Here is a 21,991-nt window from a genome sequence, read left to right on the forward strand (position 1 = left end):
AATACTCATTCATCCCTAGCTACATAGTTTCTAACTACTGGAATATTCTTAAATATCAACAGTTTCTGTTACACAGATGGCTTCAGGTACTTTTTCTGGATTTAAGCCAGACTATGCAGATTGAAGCCAGACTATGCAGCACCTCTAATGGCTAAGCTCTGAAAATCACTACTGAGTGATGTTCCTACTGCAATTCAGTGTTTAGAGTATAAGATAACATGAGAATTTTGAACAAATTTTATATGAAGAATTTTATTACAAACACACCTAATAACAATGGTAAAAGCAATATACACTGTGGAGTTCATCTTATATTAACTTAACGCAACAATAACAGGTTAGTATGGTGTGGAGAAGAAAGGGCAACAAAGACTATTTGGTAAATATATTACATATAAATGCATGTGCTAAATGACCTACAAATCTAGGAATGTCTATTAGACTTATTTGATTGCTCTTGGCTGATTCCAAAAATAAATTACTGCAAATAAACTATATTCTGGATTTGCAGTTTCCACACTTGTTGTTGACTAATTACTACTAGTAACAGATTTCAAAACGCTCATTCTCTATCTTGACATGAATATGTATTAGCTAAGATGCCAAGGAATTGCCCACAACTCTGTTGGACTCATAATGAAAGCATAAACTTGTAATAGACTCCAGAGATGATGCACAGCAAGTCGATTTTCTGCTGCATATTTTCTTAGCACTTTGGAGACCTCATTAGGTGAGAAAAGCTATTAAGAGACTGCAAGGAGAAAACTATTAAGGCAAGGAAGAAAGCTGCTATGATAGCCATGCGAGGCCCAATTCTCTAACAGAGAAATTTAGGAAAAGAAATCATAACAAATAAGCAACTTTATGAGAATAAATATATAGAAGAGATCAAGCTACAGGCATTTAAGTCTCTGGAGAGTTAAAATACTTTAAAAAGCAAACAAACAAGCAAAAAGACCTGATGAGTCATCAGTTCATGGGGGGCAAGACATCCAGTAGCCTGAAGGCTCTAATTAATGCATGCTACTAACGATCACAATGGGTCATAAGACAGCTAAGCTAATATTAGATGCTGCCACACCTCTCTTTTCCTATGTTGTACTAAATGTAGAAGTAATATTAAAAGAGCACAAAAAGTAGCTCAACATCACTTAAGGATTTAGCTGGGCAGAAGGAGTTCCTATGCATTAGCTATGCTGGTTTTTGAAAAGTTACACATCCTATTGGATAAACAATCCCGACGGAAACTCATGTAAGCACATAGCGTTCCCACTGCCTACAAGACAGAAAAGGAACAGCATAAGGAACAAAAAGAAGAAGTTCTTAGTAATGGAACTTCATTCTCCAAGTAAGAGCTGTTCCTGGAAATATTTATTGCAGAAGGAGAGAAAAAGAAAAGCTTAATAGACACTGGCATCACCAAATTTCAGTAATTTAGCATTTTAACAACCTCATCCTAACTCCAGTATCAGCCATTTTTTCTGATAAACTTATTTACATTTTCTTTTGATGTAGAGACAAACACTAACTTTTTTCCTACTTTCAGTTAAGTCACATATTCACTCTTCTTCCTAATGGATCTGGTGAGGATGCTTATATGTTTCAAGTAATGAAAGAGAAATGTTTGGCTCTTAATGTCATTGAATAGTATTTTTCTCTATGAAATTGTCCCATAGGGTGATGATATTGCTCATGAAATATGGATTTTGAGAGAGTCTGAGTGACAGAAAACAGTTCTTAGACATATTTAGTTTTTGACAAGAAATAGTTTGCTCTACAAAAAAATTCACCTGAATTAAACTCAGAATTCACCTGAATACTTCAAAACCAATTCAGCACTTTATCCTTCATGAAAATTCAGTACTTCAGTACCATACCATACCAATTCTCATTGCTAATTTAAAATTAATCCGCTTATGAAATATTTTCTTTGACCAAGTACATTATTTCTCTTTTCTACCTTAATACTAGTAATAAAAAATTCTATTTAAACAAAATTCAATCCTAAATCTTTTCATTTAGTCTTCCACATTTTGTATATATAAATATAAATATAAATATATATATGTATAAAAAATCATACATTCAGTATCTGTATCCAAGAAACTACAGAAGTGGAACTTATTAGAAAAACTATGTCGTTTTCAATAGAATCCACTAATTTTAGAGATATTTAAACTATTCTCTAAGCATTGTTTGAATGAGTAAACAAAACAAACGATATCCCGGGGAAAGAGGCGTAAAAAGTAGTCTCAGTAAAAACATCACAAAACTTTCCACAGCACTCTTAATATTTTGGTATTCCTTACATAAAATTCCCATGATAATTTTCTTATAGGCAATTTCTTATGACAAGCCTAAGAAAAAAATGCTAATTCTGCCATAGTATCTGAGTATTGACCTTGACCATGTTTATAAAGTATCTGCCATGTTCTTCCATTGTACATTCAATAACATTTTTATATGTATCTTCACAACATAGTATTACTGGCATGCAAAAAAATGTGCATGTGTGTGTGCGTATGCGTGTGCGTGTGCATTTTTTCCTGATAGGTGCCTGGATTTAGCCTATATTCAACTTTGCATAAGTCCATTACATTTATTTTAGCATTATTGAAAGATTATCCACTTACCACTCGAGAATGAATTTCTTTGGCGTAAAGAGGGAATAAGAATTCTGACTCCCCTTCTAGACGAAGACCTTCTTTCGTAACACGCAGATGTCCCATTCCAGTCTAGGGAGAAGATGCAAGAATTATGTGTGCTTTAGTAGTGTTGATGTATTTATTTTTTGTTCATTTCATAAATTGAACCACTCCAGAGCTCCCTGCCTCCAGTCTACCAATAACAATACCTGTACTAATGCATTTACAATTTTGACAATTTCTCATTTATTCCATGAATATTTTTATTTGAGAAATTGTAGCTTTCAATAAAAAAAGTGTTGAAGTAGGGAAATTTTAAAGTAAATTTTAAATGTTTTGAGACAAAAATACAATGTTATAGTAGTTAATTTAAAAGGAAGAACATTTGTATTGGCTATGCTCAAATACCCTTTGTGTGTTCTTTCTAAAAATTTGTAAAGAAAATAAAATTTTGCACACATGAGAACTCACATAAAATAAACTTTATGATTATTTCTCAAGATTTATCCTATCAATGGTACGTTTTACAGGAAACGTAATACTTCTGAACCTATTGCAGGGAAGAAGAAGGATTTTTACTTACTTGCATTTTCAGTACTTATTTCTTTCATTTTAAATAATTTTTTCTTTCTTTGGTTTATTTTGTCCTCCTCTACCTCTAGGTTAAGGCTCTATGTCTTTTACAATCTGATTGCTTTCTCTTTTTGCCACCCACTTGTTAGTTTTTCTTCTTTTCTCATTCTCTTTTAGTCTCTCGCTCCAGATTCTAGCTGTTTCACTTTTCAACTCATTTCTGTTATATTTTCTTTTTTCTTTCCTTCTCCATTATCATATAACTGACAGGGTGAAAAACACAGTGAGGAATTCCTTCAGTAAGTAGGACTGAAGGACTGGAGCTTATCTGAGGACTTTCAGGCTTCAGCTGAAGGACATTTCACAGGTATTCTGCTAAATTGTAAAGGGCTTCCCCCCCACCCCATATAAATAGTGAGAAGACAATATTTCAGCCTTACAACTCAGCTACAAACAAAAATTTCCCAAGTACAAACTGTCTCAAGTTACAAGAAATAGGTGGAAGAGCTAAATAACAAACAAAATAAGATCCAAAAAGTATTTCCACTCTACCTTTTTTTCAGACCGTTCTCCATGTAAGGAGAGAAGAGGAGATGCATGGTGTGCCACTACCAATGCATCAACAATCTAATCATACAAGGAATTATACCTATCACTGAGAAAAAGTTGTAGCTTTAAGAAGCTTCAATTATTTTCAAATATTGCATGTTAACTCCAAAGAGATTATATATAATGGGCAACTTATCTAACCAAACTTCAGTGAAAAACTTTTGCTCTTTTTTTTTTTTTTAAACAGGCTTGCAGAGAGAGAAGCAGAGAGAATCAAAGAAGCTTTGCTTAAATTACATAAGGTAAGAAATAGTAATGTCAACAGTTCACTCCACTGGAGACTACAACTGCGATTCTTCCTCAGTAGTGATTTATTTAAGGAAAAAGGCTTTTTAAACAGCTATTTATGGAACCTGTTATTCAATGTTAAGTATTTTACTACTTTGACATGTATAGTGCACTGACTTGCTTCAGTGGAATTAGACAGAATTTCAAAATTCAGGACAATTGCAAAGCTTTTAAAAAGTGCCTATGTACATACTGATACATGTCATGAGGCAAAACTAGAATAATACTTGTGAACCTCCCCACCCCCCACAGCTTTCATAATCCCAATTACTAGGCAACACTGAGTGACTTCTAAATATGTTTTTGTAGTGAAGAGCATGGCACTATTCTTTTCTAACTTGCAACTCAAAATAGAGATCATTTCAGCCAATAAAAATTCATAGGTTTTAAGACAAGCACTTTTGAAAAATATGACATGAAAATATCAAGATATTCTAAATAAATACCACTAAGAACTGGCTCTCATGTGATTAACCAAAATTAGGATTTGATATCTGCTCTGATCCCACCAGGTGAAAGTATATTATATAGTCTCTATAATTTCTAACATTCTTTTATCAAATTCTACTATATGTTAAACTTCATCAGGTTTAAACACAGTTTTCACATTTTTCTTGGAATACGAGGAACTAAACAAAGAGTGTATTACAGCATAAATGCAACAACAGCATTGACAAATCTGAAATTTAAAAAGGTAGAGCAAGAAGTACAATTTACTTCTCACTCTGAAGCACCTCAGGAAAAATAAAAAGCTCCTGGGTGGCAATCTCTATCCTGCCTTTGGCTTTGCGAGGTAGGTTTTTTTCGCAGAGATAAAAAACTATAACTGATGTTGAAAAAGAAGTTGATATTGAAAAAGAAGATTATGCAATTTACTCAGCACACATTTTCTATAGATTCAGATCTTGCAGTAATGATTATTCTTAAAATGCCCTATAGACAGTAGAATGTCTTTTACCCCAAGAATAATATACTATATGACAAAACTTAAAATTTCAACTTTTAGATAAGTTCTTGTTTTTTCATTCATCCAGTCATGTCACTTGGGATTTGTTTGTACTCAAGTATGTCTTGCCTTCTTCATCAGGTACTTCGCTTAATTATTGACACAATGTTCTTGTTCGCACGTGTCCAAACTAAAAGACTCATCATCGATTCTCATCATCTGACCATTTACGAAGTTCATAAACCTATGGAAATTTAGACTTGGGTCACCTGCATAAATTAATGACAGACGAACGCTGCAACATGCAGAGGAGCAATAAAAATGTGGATTTCACATAACGATGCTTACTTCTATCAACTTTGTGACCTATAAATAGTTATAATTCCCTTACTATCAAAATATCTGAGCATCTCATGATTTTAAAGTACTGAGTTTTGCAGTTCTGTGAGACGGGAAAATTATATTATCCTTTTTTTATAGTTGGCAAATTGAAGTTACATAAAATGTAAAAGAAGGTTTTAGGATCAATAGCCATCTTAAAGCCCTGAGATCCAATGATAAGTTCCAAAGAAAGGAAGATTCTCATAGTTACACATAACGTTCTCTCAGCAACCACTCTGCCTCTTACATCGCAGCACAAATAGTTTAGGAGAAGCCAATTATTATTTACTAAGTACACAGTCAACTTTTGCACTGATGCACAACACTGATGCTTTCAGTTTCAAGGATTTGGTTCTATTCCTGTTCAAAGCATTGAATAAAAATATTGCTACTGATGTGAGCAAAGGATCCAAATGTCAGTTAGATGCAGAAAGCGATGCAATTACATAATAAGCTATTGATCAGGAAGAAAAAGTGTTTCATTAAACATAGGGGGTGTATCATAAATCTGGACTCCTGCTATCCTGATGCTGATGACTGTCACTGCTTGAGCGGGCGGACCCTTAACTTTAACACAGTGTTGTATGTTTGACCCTGAGACTCTGTGGTTACGAACTACTCAGATAAAACCGTCAGCAAGGCAAGGACTGACTTGTATAGAAGAGGAGGATGAAATGATTTATCTCTGTAGACACTGAGCGGATTTTGCTGTCGCTGTAAGGAGCTGACTGCTGTGGGAATGACTGGCAACAGTCAAACCCTTAGGCACCAATAATGCAATTTAGCGTTAGCATTCACAAAGGTGCAACCAGCTGTTTGTTTTAAGGCTATGCAGTTTGTAGTTGGAGTAATAGGATGCATTTAACAGCAGTAGAAGCTTTTTTTTCATTATTTGAAAATGTTCTTAAGGAGGTAAGTGCTTGTAGAAATCGGGACTAGGGCTTCTTTAATAAATTCAGACTCTAAGTGGGTTCAAGCCTCACACAAGCTCACCAAAACACTCTTTGAATCAAAAATCATGTTCTAAAGAGTATTTGGCAGCTATTCAGCCAATTGTCTAGATAGCGATACTCCAAACCACCTGAAATGAGTAGCAAACACTACTAGAATCTTAGTTAAGCTTCATGGTGCTATGGAGCATCTGGATGGAGGACCATTTTGGATTATCATTCTCTTGCACATGATAAATCTAAAATCATTTTCCTCTGAAATTAGGTTAAGCAGTTCCATGCTCCACAAAGCCAGTAGAGAAGTGTAGTATGTCCACAAACTGTGGGAAGGCTGTGAAGCCTCTTTCAGAGGGATGTGGAAGAGTGAGTCCTTCATTAGGACCAAAATGTTCCAAAAGTCATCCTGATGGGCCTGGTGGAATGGCTTTCTTCTTATGGCTATGAATATCTGTGTTCTGGAAAAATGAGAAAGGACTGGAGAAAGCTAGTTTGACAGGACTGGTATGGCTAGCACTGAGAGCCTATTTTGTTAAAGCTGAGGATGTAGGAACTTTCCCTCTTTCATATGCTGTCATAGTGAAACCTGCTGCTCCAGCTCACGACCAAAACAGTCACATGGAAAGAGATACACAGAGATGGGACTACTCAGAGCGGAAACCAGTAGCTGCAGGTCTAGGTTTCTTGCATGTACAATGGCTTGTGCTTTCAAGAAGGTATCACTGCAGCTGGGTCTCATGCTGTTTATGACTTAAGGATTCAAAAGATCATGAGATGATTTATCTTCCAAGCCATTATAACAATGTAATTGCTCATCTGCTGTAGGCTCATGGCCCTTAGAAATGAGGATGAGGCATGAGGAACATTTATTCTGTTTATGATGAATGTTTCTAGCCACCCAATTAAAACCAATAACCATAACTTGCATTTTCCTTACAACACAGAAACTGACACACGTCGGGGCTCGCTATATCGGGTCAACCACTCTTCTTCTTACATCATATCATCACTGTTCCTGCATCTTTTCAGCGTGTTAGGCTCAACTGCAGTCCTTACATTTCTCTAAACAATGGAAATTCAGCTTCTGGTCTATCAGCTAAGAACTGCAAAGGAAGATGTGTATTTTCCCACTTTGGAAAGATATCAAATACTGAAAAGACAGGCTAATCCATATGTTAAGATGGTTGACACAGTTAAATTTGAAGACCATTCAAGCATTAGCTTTAATATACACTCAATTCACATAAAAGTGGTTCTTCTCTCAGGAGTTAATAGCATATTTGATTTGTAATACCTGCTCCCTGAATATTCCAAATTTTCTTACTATTAAGAGTCCATACATAATGTAGATACCGATAAGAATGGGTAAAGTTATTAACTTCAGAATAGATATGATGCAGTATTTTCATTCAGGTAATACCTTTTCATAGTTATAGAATAGTTATATCTTACTTCTAGGTCAAATCAGGGAAAGACCTTGGCAAGTTCAAACTGAGATATCATTTGTTGTGCCCCAAAGGTAGTTCAATTAATGGTTTTATAGATCCAGCTTTCACTGCAGTATTTCTTGCAGCAATTACTATTTAGAGAACTTGCTTTGCAAACAAGAGTGTACTGTTTCATTGAGATAATAGGGCTGTGGGTAGAGATTGTTAAAGAGCAATCAGCAAAAACAGGATTGGTAATGAATCTGATGAGACTCTCTGTTTGACTTAAAATATCTGTTTTGGAGCTAAGTACATGCTTGGTATAACAACATTGCTGATGCCTCATCTCATTTTCTGTTGCAAGGATTCTGTTTCCTGGGCTCACACAGAGAAGGTTATCTGACACTTGTTCTTAGATGACAATGGGATCTTTTCTGTTGAAGATCTTGGCCATATTGGAGCATTCAGCAACAGCAAGCATTCCAATGGGTAAGAGGTTTATTTAATACTTACTGGTATCAAAGTTAATCATCTCACCTGGCCAGCAAATGGCTGCATAAGGCCTAAAATACCCATACCAGATAAAGTTGGAATGCAGGTAATTAATATTCCATGTTCTAAGAATGCAGATGTCCACTTTGAACTCAACAGTTGTGTAAGGAAATGGATATAAAGGATGCAAATTCAGCATCTGTCTATTTCTGATGAGATTTCATTTATAAAACAGAATGAATATTTAAGATGCATGCTTTCAAGATATTTTCAGGTCCTCTTTGTTCTGATATACAGAACAACAGTCTTTCTGAAATAGCGAAAAGTATTAATCAAAACAGGTATAACTCAGGAGGAAAAAATAGCTTCCTAAAATAGCTTGAGCTCTGTTTCCTTGTTCAGAGAGGATCAAATTCTGTTTCTAGTTCTGTACCCCATGGACAGACATTTTAAAGCTGGATAATGCTCTGCTAGTAAGAATGTCATTACATCTAGCATGTCTTATGCGACCAGTCTACTCAGCATTAGAAAAATGCACTGCTATTCCCAGCGTTGCATACATTTATTCAGAAACTGTATTTTTAAAAGGCTGGCTAATTAATTTTATCATGATAACATTTATAATTATGCAGCTTAGTTAAAGAAAAGGAATTATGTCTTGTCCTTTGATTCATAAAAATTGTCAGAAAGGACTTTCCTGTGAACAATAGTGCATGATGTTTATTTCTTGAATTTGTCTGAGGAATCAGGAGTATTTGTATAGTGTATCTGATTACACAGACTACGGATTGAGTAGTCTCAGCTTTTAAACTTGGGCACATTTGATCTTATGGTCTCAGTGCTCTATGCCTTGTGTAAGTACACAGTAACAGGCATCTCCACCCTGATAGAATTTGCTGTCAAAATAAATAAGATGACCCAAATATGGAGAAAGAAATTTAAAGGAAAAAGAGATTGTATGTCTCTCAAAAAGCACTGTGGAACAAATCTATGCATAGCTCTGTGTGAACAGAATGAGTAAAATATTTTTCTGTACATTGTCTTGCAGCTATCATGCAAATTTATTTTAAGATTATATTATTGTATTAAATAGTAACCACTGCAGTCTACTGTAACTAAAAATAGTTCATCTCCAATAATAACACAACTGTGTTCTGCATTGCCCATCCTTACCCTCATCTAGGCAGTACTGATAAAGAAAGTGTAAGGATGAAGCTTTGGTTACCTTGGCTAATTGTTATCATGATCATTTTTTATTTATGTCAAAAAAATTTGTACCGCGCAGTATCTGTGACCACAGAGAAGATTTTTTATATAACAGCAAACACCTACTATGAGGGTTCTTTAATTATATTATTGGAAAGGACATTTTCATAACTCTTCTCCAGCAAAACGGAAGGGAAAACTAATCTACTTCTTTTTGATTTTCCCTACAGTGCATCACAGCAAACTCAGTTCTGGCCTTTGTAACAGGCCTTTGTAATTCTTTGATTATGTTTGGAATTTTTGATAAGAATCATAGTTTCAATCTATCCCTTACTCCATGTCTAGGACCATATATTTTCAAATGTGTTACACTTTATATATTTTCATACATTTTCAAAGATAATGCATTTTTTTATTTGTTTCAAGATGAAATAATAAAATTTTGAAAAAAATGCCTACATTTTGCACTCATGAAATCAATTTTTCAACAGAAGTCAGCAGTGGACCACGTAACTTAAAAACATGTTCTTGAAGGCCATCATTTCTTTGGGTCTTCTCTTGCCCTGCTGGAGAGCAGGGCGAGTCAGAGCAGTACCTTAACCTGTGACTTGCGTGGGTGAAACTTCTAGGACAATTCATGTACTTCCCGCAAAAGTTAATAAGAAGTTTTTCATTCAATTACATTTTATTCCTGTCTTGTTTATGTTATTACACTTATTCACATTTTCCCCACAACTGTGTGTATGCAGAAATATATATTTGGAACAGTTTAGTAATTACTGAGTAGAGCTGTATATTAGGCAATCTAAATGTGGAGAAATACGAATTCTCATAATCATTTTGTTTGAGCAGATATTAAGTCACAAAAACAAATTTTATCTGGAAGAAATCTTAAATGCCAAAAGAGAAATATTTTCTTTCAAACATATGAGACCATTGTAAGGTGTACACAGGAAAAGGAATAAAGACAATCAGAGTAAATAATTAACAGACAAAACTAAAGATATAAGTTTTAGGCCACTAGGGAAGTATAAGGTGTGGAGATCTGATAAGAGCTGTGGAAGGTCTTTGAGGAACCAAAAATGTAGACTTTCCATTTACTTCTCTGGGTGGGGCAGAGAGGTTTCTTAAAATGAATTGCTCACAACGCAAAAAAATATGCTAGATAAAAAAGGCATGGAACAAATTGTAACAATGGTCAGGTGCTTCTGGATTTTACAAATTTGGGGAATTGTAAGTGAAGTGAAGTGAAGGTACTAGTAGAATCTTTGTTATAGATCTGAAAGCCTTAAAATCTTATTTGAAGAGCTGTAAAAAATCATAGAACTCATTGAATTTCGTGTTACTCTTCACCAATGAAAAAATTCATGCATGACTTAGCCATGGACTATTGCATGATTTTTCTGAAGAATGACAGATTAAATTCTGAATCTATTTGTCTTCTACGCAGTGGTCTTGTATGAAAAATCTATACAGAAACATAATTTCTATGTAGGTTTCTATGTGAGATAAGAGAGAGAACCAATAAACAACAGAACTCCAAAAGTGCAAACCAATATTAATATTCTTGAAATTGACTGCAAGCCAGAGTACTCTATATTTTAGGAGAATGGACTTTTAATTTTGGATTAATCTTATCAGAGGTTGAATCTGTTTAGCAGGAAATTGACGGTTACATAATATTTATTGTACTATCATAGTCTTGTGAGGCTTACTGGTCCCTTGAGCTAGACGTTGCACAAACATACAAAAGGTATTTGTTAGCTACAAGTACTAACACGACAGATAATACATAAACAGGAACATGGTATATAATGTAAATACATGTATATGTTAAGGAGCCATCATTTGAGAACAGTGATTACTTTTCAGTCTCACTGATTTCTGAGAGTTCAGCAGGCTCGGGTCATTTAGTGTCAGACTCAAAATAATTTGACACTAGATGCATCCTAGTAGTCCCACCTTGAAAAATAGCAATTGAGAAACTGTGCACAGTGAAAGTTTTTGATCAAACAGTGGAATTTTTATACATGAATGTAGGTACTGTATTTGTATATGGATCACAGAAATAAAATTTAAAACTAAATGTTTCAAATTCTCTATCTTCTGGTTATTTCAGTATGTTGGGCTAGACTCTTTGGACACTAGATTGCAGAACAGGTGTGCTTCTCAGCATATCTCACAGTCTTTGTCCCCTGATCACCTGTATCAGTACAGCAGTTCGGAAAGTGGATGATGAGCAGGAAGAGACCAGCAAGCCAACACTCCTGCAAGCAACAGGGTGCTTGGGGGATGGGAGATGGATCTCATGCAGTCAAGGTGCAAACAGGGTGTACACTTGGAGCTAGGCACTGGGAAGCCCCTGGGTCCCACACTTTAGAAATGCTGCTCGTTTACATCACTGTGTGCACTTACATTATTGTAAGAAATATTACAGTAAATTTGCACGGAATAGGTGAATCTGTGTAATAGTCTTGTTGGATATATGATGATCTAAAGATATATAAAAAACCTGTAGGGTTTTTTAGAAGGGTAGTCTTTTATGTAGTCAGCTGATAGCACTAGAAAAAAACAAAGTTCCATGAACGGAGACCTTTTTCAGGTCACTTTTGAGCTCCATGCATTGTTATTTTTATTTCCTACATTAGAAGAGCACTGCGTGGTCCTGGGAGCAACAATACATGTGCAAAATGATGAAAATGTGCACTTGTGTGTTACAATGTTACTGAAACCATCAAGGCTCAGAAGAGGAGAAGGTATATCACACCAAGCGTCCAGAATGTCTGGTTTTCCACTAGCAGAAAGTTTGCCACGAATAGCTTAATTTTGAGTTGCATGGGTTAACCTAAATTCGTAAAGCAGAATCAGGAGCTGCAATCATACCATTCTGAGCTCACCTGTCCAGTGTCAAAACTCCATTTATACACTATAATCTCACTGTACTTAGGATTGTTAAAACTTTAACAATATTATAAATTATTCCAACAACAGTAAACTTAAATTTCTTCATTTAAACAAGTGTTCTTCTATACTGTTTTACATAAACACAGATTAATTCATAGTATAGTTCAGACTAATCAGATGCTTTTACTTTAAGGAAATACATGTTTTATATATATATATGTATATATCACATTGTTGAGAAGTTTTACATTCTTGGATAACTGATTTTATACAATAGGTATCTCAATATCTCTTTTTGTAGCTATTCCTGTTTGCACAAAATATTTAAATATTTATTGTCTCTGACAGAGACAATGGGAATGACTGTGGCCTGCCTGGAGACAAATTAGATTTACTTTAACTGGAAACAAAATAGCAAAATATAACTGATCAGACTTATTTAGGAATATCACTATGAATATCACTGATGGAACTATCAGTGCTCTGACAAGAGAATGTTTTAGTAAAAATTAGGATGAGAATTTGTAAGTAAGTAAGTAAACAAACACTTTAAATTTGACTTAAAAAAATGTAGCATCCTCAGAATGGTAACTAATTTCATGGAACACGCACTGTTAATGATAAAACACAGAATAATATTGCTAGAAAAAAAGCAGAAAGGATCTACAAGTTCATTAGTGTACGTCCTCGCAGTGAAGGAGAGCTCTTGCTGTGAAAGTGTGTTCTTTACAGTACATTTTTATTGCTGTCTAGTCTAGTTTTAAATGTTGCAAATGATTGGGCATTCCCAATTTAATATGGCATGCTATTACACAGTCTACTACGTCTCACTGTCAGGAAGTCGTCTTGATTTTCAGTTAAAATTTTCCTTTCTTGATCCCTCACATCATTTATAGTTTCATATTTTTTCCATTTCCTTAAGTCATCCTCTTTATCCTAGGTGTCTGACCTTGCCAAGTACTTAAGAAGTTTTTTACTTAAGTACTTAACCATATAATCAGTTAATATATTTGAAAATACATATAATATTCATATACAGATCTAGACTTGTATCATTATCTACCAACTAATGTATATAGCCATTGTTTAGCAAATTATATGTAGTTAGCTTTCCAGTATTTTCTCATACAATTAAATATTAACAAATTGACAATGTCTTATAGAAAACTTTGGAAAATAATTTTAAAAATTCTATTTAATAGTTTGTCTGTGTTCATTATTAATTGCCAATGAAACCCCAAGAGGATGAGGAGAGTTGGAGCTCTGTGATAAAAGTTGTTGGTGATGGATATATGGGTAGCACACTCACTAACTACAAGTGGGCCAGAAGAAGAAAATCCCTTTGAAAGATACTTGGAAAACCCTATATTTGTTAGTATAGTTGCTATAGGTGGACAATTTGTTCCAGTGCCAGAAATACGTGCATATAAAACAAAAAGTGGAGGTAGAGACCAATCTCTAGTTTAAATGCACAGACAGACCTTCTTACTTCTCATTGCCTGAATCTGAAGTGGAGGCATAGGAGTAGGCTAAAATTTGTCCTGTTCTTAGGAAGAACCATGTTTCAAAAATGCATTGCTAGACTGGACATAGCATGCTTGACCCTTCACAATCAAGTTCACTCCTGTTGTGATAAGGTAAGCTACAGATTGTTTCAAAGCTTAGCATAAGGGCTTGAATTTCCTCTCATTAGTGATTCAGAACCCAAGTAAGGCTTAACATGAATGGCAGGAGAATATGGGATTGACGGCAGGTTCAAATCAGTAGTTTGACTGATAGCACAGTCAGAGCCATAAAGACCTATTTGTCTCTCTTACACTGTGGTTAAAAAACTTTTCAGAGGAAAACCTACACTAGATCACAGAATGGATGAGGTTGGTAGGGACCTCTGGAGATAACCTAGTCCAACCTCCCTGCTTAAGCAGGGTCATCTAAAGCACATTGCCCAGGATTGCATCCAGGCGGGTTTTGAATATCTCCTGCAAAGGAGACTCCACTGCCTCTCTGGGTAACCTGTTCCCATGCTCAGTTACCCTCACAGTCAAGAAGTTTTTCCTGATGTTCAGACAGAACTTCCTGTATTTCGGTTTGTGCCCATTGCTTCTTGTCCTGTCGCTGGGCACCAGGGAGTCTGGCCCTAAACTACATACTGGAGGAAGGCAACTAGTTACCCTGGGAAACACTCTTTTTTCATTTTTACTCATCCTTACTAGCATGAAATATAGTACAGAATCTCCTTGACCTTTCTTATTCCAGGATACCCTGACAGTTGTGGTTTCCACAGTAACACAGGGAACCATGTGTTTCTCCATCAGTGGCTAAAAAGAAATTATCAATAATCTTTGACACTATATAACTGAATGCTACCATAATTGAATTAATGTGGGGTCTCTGAAAAAGAATTCCTTTTGAATCAGAAGTGGTAATCATCTGATCAGGTGCATTTTTCACACCTGAATTTTAGAACACTTATGCTAATAATCCATCAAATGCAATAATAACTTAAAAGTTTTGGTCCAAGTCTTCACTGATTATTATGTGGATAATGTATTGGTATTATGGGTGAAGTTTTGAAGACCTGAATACTAATTTTGTATGTGACAGCAGGGGAGGACAGCTAAAGATTGTTACATTCAGGAGAAAACGTGAAATCAATATTATGAACCTAGTTTTCTTTAAAGAATATACAGAGAAGGGAAAAGTAAAAACGAGAAAAGAAAAAAAAATCAAACTCAGAAATACCAGTCTGCAGCAATGCAAGCAGTTCAGAAAATAAAGATTATAGTTGTAAAATCATGCATTAGTCATGGAACAAACTCACCCAGAGGCCAAATACTTCTTTTTTATACCTCCTACTGAGCAGCTAACCTCTGTAAAGCTTTCAGATGCTATGTGTTGTGTAAAGCACTGTTAGATAGATTAGCTCAACACTGTCTTTTCCAAAGTGTTCGCCAGTCATGCAGCCTCCTAGAGTCACGTCAATATGGATTTGGTTTGTTGGGCATATGTTAGCATGGGAGATATATAAATAATTTAAGAATCAAATTCCAAAATACAGATCCTCAGAACTCTTTCTTACATGTCAGATAGATATAGATGTACTAATATTCCTGCAATTAAATTATCTGATTATCACTGGGCATGCATGCAAACACTGCAGTGAGGCTGACCAGCCTGTAATTCCCTGGATTGTCCTTCTGGCCTTTTTTGAAGATGGGTGCAACACTTGACTTCCTCCACTTGTTGGGGATCTCCCCAATCTCCGTGACCTTTCAAATATGACAGAAGGTGACTTTGCAAGGGAATCAGCTGATTCTCTCAGCACCACTGGATCCAGCCCATCTGGTCCCATGGACTTGTGTGGGTCATGTTCTTTCAATTAATCCCTGACTTGACCCTCATCCGCTGCCGGTCATTCACCTTGGACCCTTTCACTAAGCACAGAGGCCTCAGAAACCTTGCTGGCAAAGACTGAGGCAAAGGAAGCAATGAGTACGTCAGCCTTGTCTGTCTGCTGTTACTAAATCATCCAGCCCTTTTAGCCATGAGCACACATTTTTCCTCTTCAAACCTTTGCTACTAACGTAGCCGTAGAAGCTCTTCTTGTTGCCCTTGATGTCCCTTGTAAGTTTCAACTGCAGCTGAGCTCTGGCTTTCCTAACAGCACCCCTATGTGCCCAGGCAGATTTTTAAATTCTTCCTTTGTAGCCTGTCCTGACCTCCCCCTCCTGTGTACTGCCTTTTTGCATTGGAGCTTTGTCAAGAGTTCCCTGCTCAGCCATGCCATGCTACATCTACCCGTCTTCCTGCTGTATTTACTTGTCTTTCTAAGTAGCGGGATGGATCATTCTTGCATTTGGATGATGCTGTCTTTAAAGACCTGCCACCTTTCCTGAGCTCCTGTACCCTTCAGAGCTGCCTCTCATGGGACCTCACCTACCATTTCCCTAAATAAGCCAAGCCTACTCTCCTGAAGTCCAGAGTGTGTAATCTGCCACTTTCCTTTTATGAAATGATAAGAAATTCCATACAGGTTTTTCTTATCTGTTTAATTCTGAAGGCCTTTGAAACAATGGAGTTCAGAAAAGAGTCCTTCTTTCATCATCCTTCCAAATTTCTACAAGGAGATTAAAATCTGTTCATCTTGCTCCACGTCTTTACCTGTTTCATGTTTTCCTTTATCAGCTTACCTTGTTTGTTAGAATTTATTACATAGTCTGTTTTTCGGGTTGAGATAGGAGATGTGTCCTTGGATCAATTCTATGCCAGAGCTTGTTGAAGCTCTGTTCCTAGTTTCATTAATACTATAAGATGAATAGACAGAGCATGTAATTTTAGTATACTCCAAGTTATTATTTTACCAAAGATTTAAGGATGTTTTACAAAAAGAGAAAGAACTTTTATCCTACAAAATGGGAATTGTGACATATGCCTGTGCTTTGGACACATGTTCTTACTGTTCTATAGCTGAATTTGATATTTTCCTAGAATTATCCTAAATGAATGAAGATGTTACTGTTGAGTCACTATTTAACTGTATATGTCAGAAATACAGAATTTTTAACAGAAAATTAGGGAAAACCCTTATAATCATAGAATTTATAGTCCACCCTGTGCAAGGATATAAGCCTGCATTACTTGAGCTGTTATCCCACTGCTCTTTTTGTCAAGGCATGAAAATATTGTGGGTCAGCAGACTGAGGCATTTAGTGCCTTCCTCGTAGATAAGCAGTAGGCGATATTAGTTCCTGAAAATGGAGCTTCTGATATTTTATTATTTTAGACCTGACTGATACAAATATCCAATTCCGTACAGAAGAAAAAACAACCGAAAATTAATTTAAAGACTCCTTTTTAAAAAATGAGTCACCAGAAAACAATTTTAAATAATTTTACTTTTTCACATTCGGTGTGATTCATGATGTACAGTCACTAAGTGTACATCATCCTTATGAACTATATAACAGAAAATCTCCACTATTTAAGATGTTCTGCATCTGTACCATGTATGACAGTAACACCGCTGACAAAAATTTATGCGAGGGAAAGAACTTTATGAGAATTCAAGCAGTAATAACTATATTAGCAAGTAGCACTTAAAATTCACCTATATAAAGTAAAAGAAAGCAGAGTATAGAAATGCTTGTATGAACATAAAATGCCCTTCATTTAGTGATAGAGGCATAATAAAGACAGATGATTGGAACTTTAGTATAACACTCCTTCTTCAATGGTAGGGGCAGAGCAGTAGGAATTTACTATTATTGTTTTTGTTATAGCAAGTCTATTCAAATCATCTGTATATCATGACTACATTTTAGGAATAAATTAGTTTAGCTCTGCTATTCACTCATGCATTTTATTGCATTCTGGCAATAGTTACATCTTGCAGACTTCCTAAGTTACCTATTAATCTGCTACATGCAACATTATGTTATAAATATTAACATATATATCACAGTGGAAAGTTATTACACTTATTCCTGAATAACAGAGCTGCTTAGCCTAAAGCATGAAGTAGTATTAATTATCTCTGGCCTCTAATTAATCGGCCTAATAAATTGTTAAATTTTAGACACTGATAAACAGGAGAAGACAGCTAAGAAAAACCATTAACTGTCAGCAACATTTTCACAGTACGGAATTCTGTGGAAGATAAAATTACAGAAAATACATTTTAAAAAACTAAACAGACTATGAGATAAAAGTAAAATACATTCTTTTCACTGCAGTTAGACTTTACTTCAATAAAAGGCATCAACGACTTCAATATCTTAAAGATTATCACTAATACAGAAATTATAGATGGATAAGTATCTTCAAAGATAGGTATTTTATATATACTTTCAGCCAAAGTACAAATTACAATTGAGAAGGAATAAAAAAGAACCATGAATAACATACAGAGAAGCTGATGAATATAAGAAATAAGTGAAGTAATGAGGCAGGAAAAAGAACAGAATATGACTAGAAAAAGAATGGGAAATTAAAGAAGACACTTACTGGAGAAAACCACATCACTTTAAGAATCCAAATTGTCAAAGCAAAATTCACAACTAGGATGATCAGCAGAAGGAGAACAAACAGGTAGAGACAACGCTTTCTCCAGCCATAAATGCCAATTTTATAGACATATTCATTCTTTGGCCTCTCTAGGCTAGTGCCTGGTGTTGTTGTTGTGTATTGTTCACGTACCATCTGCTATATAATGAAAAAAAAGAGATTGATTAGTTATTTGAGTTAATTAAAAAAAACACATAAGAAACTCAAAGTAAATATTAAGATATAACTAATAGCAAGTTATTAGAAACTAGAAATTCTTGCAGAATTTTGCCTGGAAAACATTTTCGTCATGGCCCATTTAAATTAATAACATATCTTACTTTTTGATATACACAATGTGGGGTGGTTTTAACTTATTAACTGCATTAACTGCTATTTCCAGTAGGTGCAAATTTATTTTATGCTAAATAGAATGGCAAAACTTTCCTTCCAATTTTCATAATACTCTAACTCCCTCATCATAAATATCTAAAAGAATCACATCATAATCTGCGGGTCACAGAATAATATTATTTTACAACAGAACTGCTGTTGCTAATGGTTAATAAATTGTTTCTATCTTGCAAGGATAGGATAGGACAGGATTTAAAAACATTTCTATATATTTTGTCCTCAATTCAGTAACCACATGCATTCTTTGTGTTGCAAAACTAAACTGCATATCACTGGAATGCCAAAATATAATATACTAAGCTTCAAAACCTGTATACAAATAAGTGAAATAGTTCTTAATATTGTAAAAGAAATCATGATTTCTCAATTCCTTATCAGATATTAATATTTAAAGATGTATTAGCAGTAAAAAAATTACTTCATGGGAAATATCATGTCCTTTACTCTGTATTATATATCTCAAAGACATATTTTTTTTAAATTTAGATAGATCTTATTGGACTACACTTCCTTAAAACATGAGGAAGTGATTTCCACCTTTACAGTATAGCAATCATCAACAATTCAAACCATTCATAAACCTGCATATTTGAGCTGAGAGAATAAAACCTCAACAGCTGAAGCTGCTTATCAAGAGCAACAGTAGGTGACATCTCTCTCATTTCCGCTGATACAAAAAGAAAAAAAAAACACAATACATGTCAAAAAGAAAATAGGTATCGTAAATTCAAGTACTTCCTATGAGCCAGGCAACTCTAAGGGAATCCCACATCCAAGAACGGCTCCACTTCCCTGCAAGAGTATGTTCCCAAATGAGAGTGCCTTCAGACAGATTTCACATGAGGCCTCCTCTCAATTCTGAATTTACTCCTGGGAATTAGATCACTATTGTCAGCACACACAATTTTCAAAACACTATTAAATTATATCCTTGCCCAACTGCTAAATTACTCCAAATCATTAAAGAAGCTCTTTCTAAGTCTCCTGCACAGCCATCCTGTGTCTTTAACAAGCTCGTGGCTCTCAGTTCTGACCCTTATCTGTAGAAATACGTCTGTCTTTTGTGTTACATAGCTTCCAACAAATCTACAAATCAGAGAATACAATATAAGTTTACAATTAAACTGAAGTTCATGCATTATTATCTATCTCTTTGCACATGTGCAGTATTCATCTTATTTTTCAATTTTTTACTGAAAAATTTGCAATTCAGAAAATCTTTCAAAGTTATAATTTATTGCTTATTCATATAAAAAATGACACTTGATCACTGGCAGTTCATAATGTAACTCTGCTACAGCCATAATGAGACAATATTTTCATTAATTTGTTGCTGCTATCAGTCCCAATAACCCATGATCCTGTGTAGATAAAACCTGTCATTAGCTGAAAATTTCAAAAATTGTGTAAAGATATATTAGCAGAGAATCACAGATTCTGATATAAATTGGCATTATTATAATAAAATTTTTAGATTTACAAGATGGTAGTTAATATTGACAGTGTGAAGTACTTTTGCTTAAAAAGATCAGATTATATTTTTCAGTTCTAGGCATTTTTCAAGCACCTAGTACTGATGACAGCATATTGTGTATTTATGAGCCTGTTTTGTTGCTGTCTCACTAATCATTGTATAACAAGTTATATCACTCATAGAGAAGCTGCCTTTTCTCCTAAACCTTTTTTACCACGTTCTGCCAAGTTAAGATAAATTGGGACATTTATACATACAATGGACTCCATAAAGCACTTGGGAAAATCTTTACCCTTGCTTCTGCACAGGTTTCTCATTCTCATGAACACTAAAACTTACAGGATAGAATGCAGCAACTGCTCTCTGGTGACACTAACAGATACACTTAGAGAAATTACCTGCACAGTTCTTGCCCAAATATAGTACCATACAACTACGTAATATTCTAACATGGGAAATCCTCTGAGTTTCTTATTCTTTCCTTCATTCCACATACATGTAAAGGGTCACTATAACAAGAAATGAGATAGATGAGAGCTAGAGAAACTTCTGTAGCAACATAAACCCCCTTCACAAGACAGACTGCTTGTTTTTGAGAGGAAGATAAAAAATAATCCACTTCCAAGAATACTTAAAAGGTTGTTCCAATAGTGCTGTGGGAAAATAGACCATTCTCTAGAAACTGCATAATATCATGAAATTAGCTGAGCCTTCCACAGCAAATCTCCAAATACGGCATCTGAACTTCGGCTTATTGTTCCTCTGCTGCTATGCCCTACATCCTCGAGACAAATTCTCGAGCATGGACATAGCATTTGACAAAGAGTAAATTAATTCTCAGATCTCAAGCAGGGTCACCTAGAGCATATTGCCCAGGATCACATCCAGACGGGTTTTGAATATCGCCAGCGAAGGAGACTCCACTACTCTCTGGGCAACCTGTTCCAATGCTCTGTCACCCTCACAGTCAAGAAGTTTTTCCTCAGGTTCAGATGGAACTGCCTGTGGTTCCGTTTCTGCCCGTTGCCTCTTGTCCTGTTGCTGGGCACCACGGAGAAGAGGCTGGCCTCATCCTCTTGACACTCCCCCTTCAAATACTTGTACACGTTGATGAGATCCCCTCTCAGTCTTCTCTTCTCCAGGCTGAACAGGCCCAGCTCCCTCAGCCTTTCTTCAGAGGAGAGATAACTCCAGTTCCGTCATCATCTTGGTAGCCCTCCGCTGGACTCTCTCCACGAGTGCCATGTCTCTCTTGTCCTGGGGAGCCCAGAATTGGACACAGGACTCCAGGTGAGGCCTCACCAGGGCTGAATAGAGGGGCAGGATCACCTCCCTTCACCTGCTGGCAACACTCTGCCTCATGCCACCCAGGAGACCATTGGCCTTCTTGGCCAATGCTCATGCTCAACTTGTTGTCCACCAGCACTCCCAGCTCCTTCTCTGCAGAGCTGCTTCCCAGCAGGTCAGCCCCAGCCTGTCCTGGTACATGGGGTTATTTCTCCCCAGGGGCAGGACCTTGCACTTGCCTTTGTTGAACTTCAGGAGGTTCCTCTCCGCCCACCTCTCCAGCCTGTCCAGCTCCCTCTGAATGGCAGCACAGTCTTCTGGTGTGTTAGCCTCTCCCCCCAGTTTAGTATCATCAG

At 35.9% G+C, this 21,991-nt stretch overlaps 1 protein-coding gene across 15 annotated transcripts in view; it reads right to left on the minus strand.

Moving 5' to 3' along the window:
* SGCG (sarcoglycan gamma) overlaps positions 1-21,991 on the minus strand; it is a 143,056-nt gene that overhangs the window by 64,814 nt on the left and 56,251 nt on the right. For 13 of the 15 annotated variants that reach the window (XM_068930224.1, XM_068930237.1, XM_068930225.1 and 10 more), the window contains 2 exons: positions 18,422-18,619; positions 2,634-2,735 (listed from right to left, as the gene is read on the minus strand). In XM_068930224.1, coding sequence (XP_068786325.1) covers positions 2,634-2,735; positions 18,422-18,616 — 297 coding nt within the window. In that variant the 5' untranslated portion in view covers positions 18,617-18,619. The remainder of the gene's footprint in view (positions 1-2,633; positions 2,736-18,421; positions 18,620-21,991) is intronic. The other 2 variants (XM_068930234.1, XM_068930236.1) reach the window with 1 other exon arrangement.

Source organism: Struthio camelus, chromosome 1, assembly GCF_040807025.1.
Source record: "Struthio camelus isolate bStrCam1 chromosome 1, bStrCam1.hap1, whole genome shotgun sequence".
Classification (NCBI taxonomy): Eukaryota; Metazoa; Chordata; class Aves; order Struthioniformes; family Struthionidae; genus Struthio; species Struthio camelus.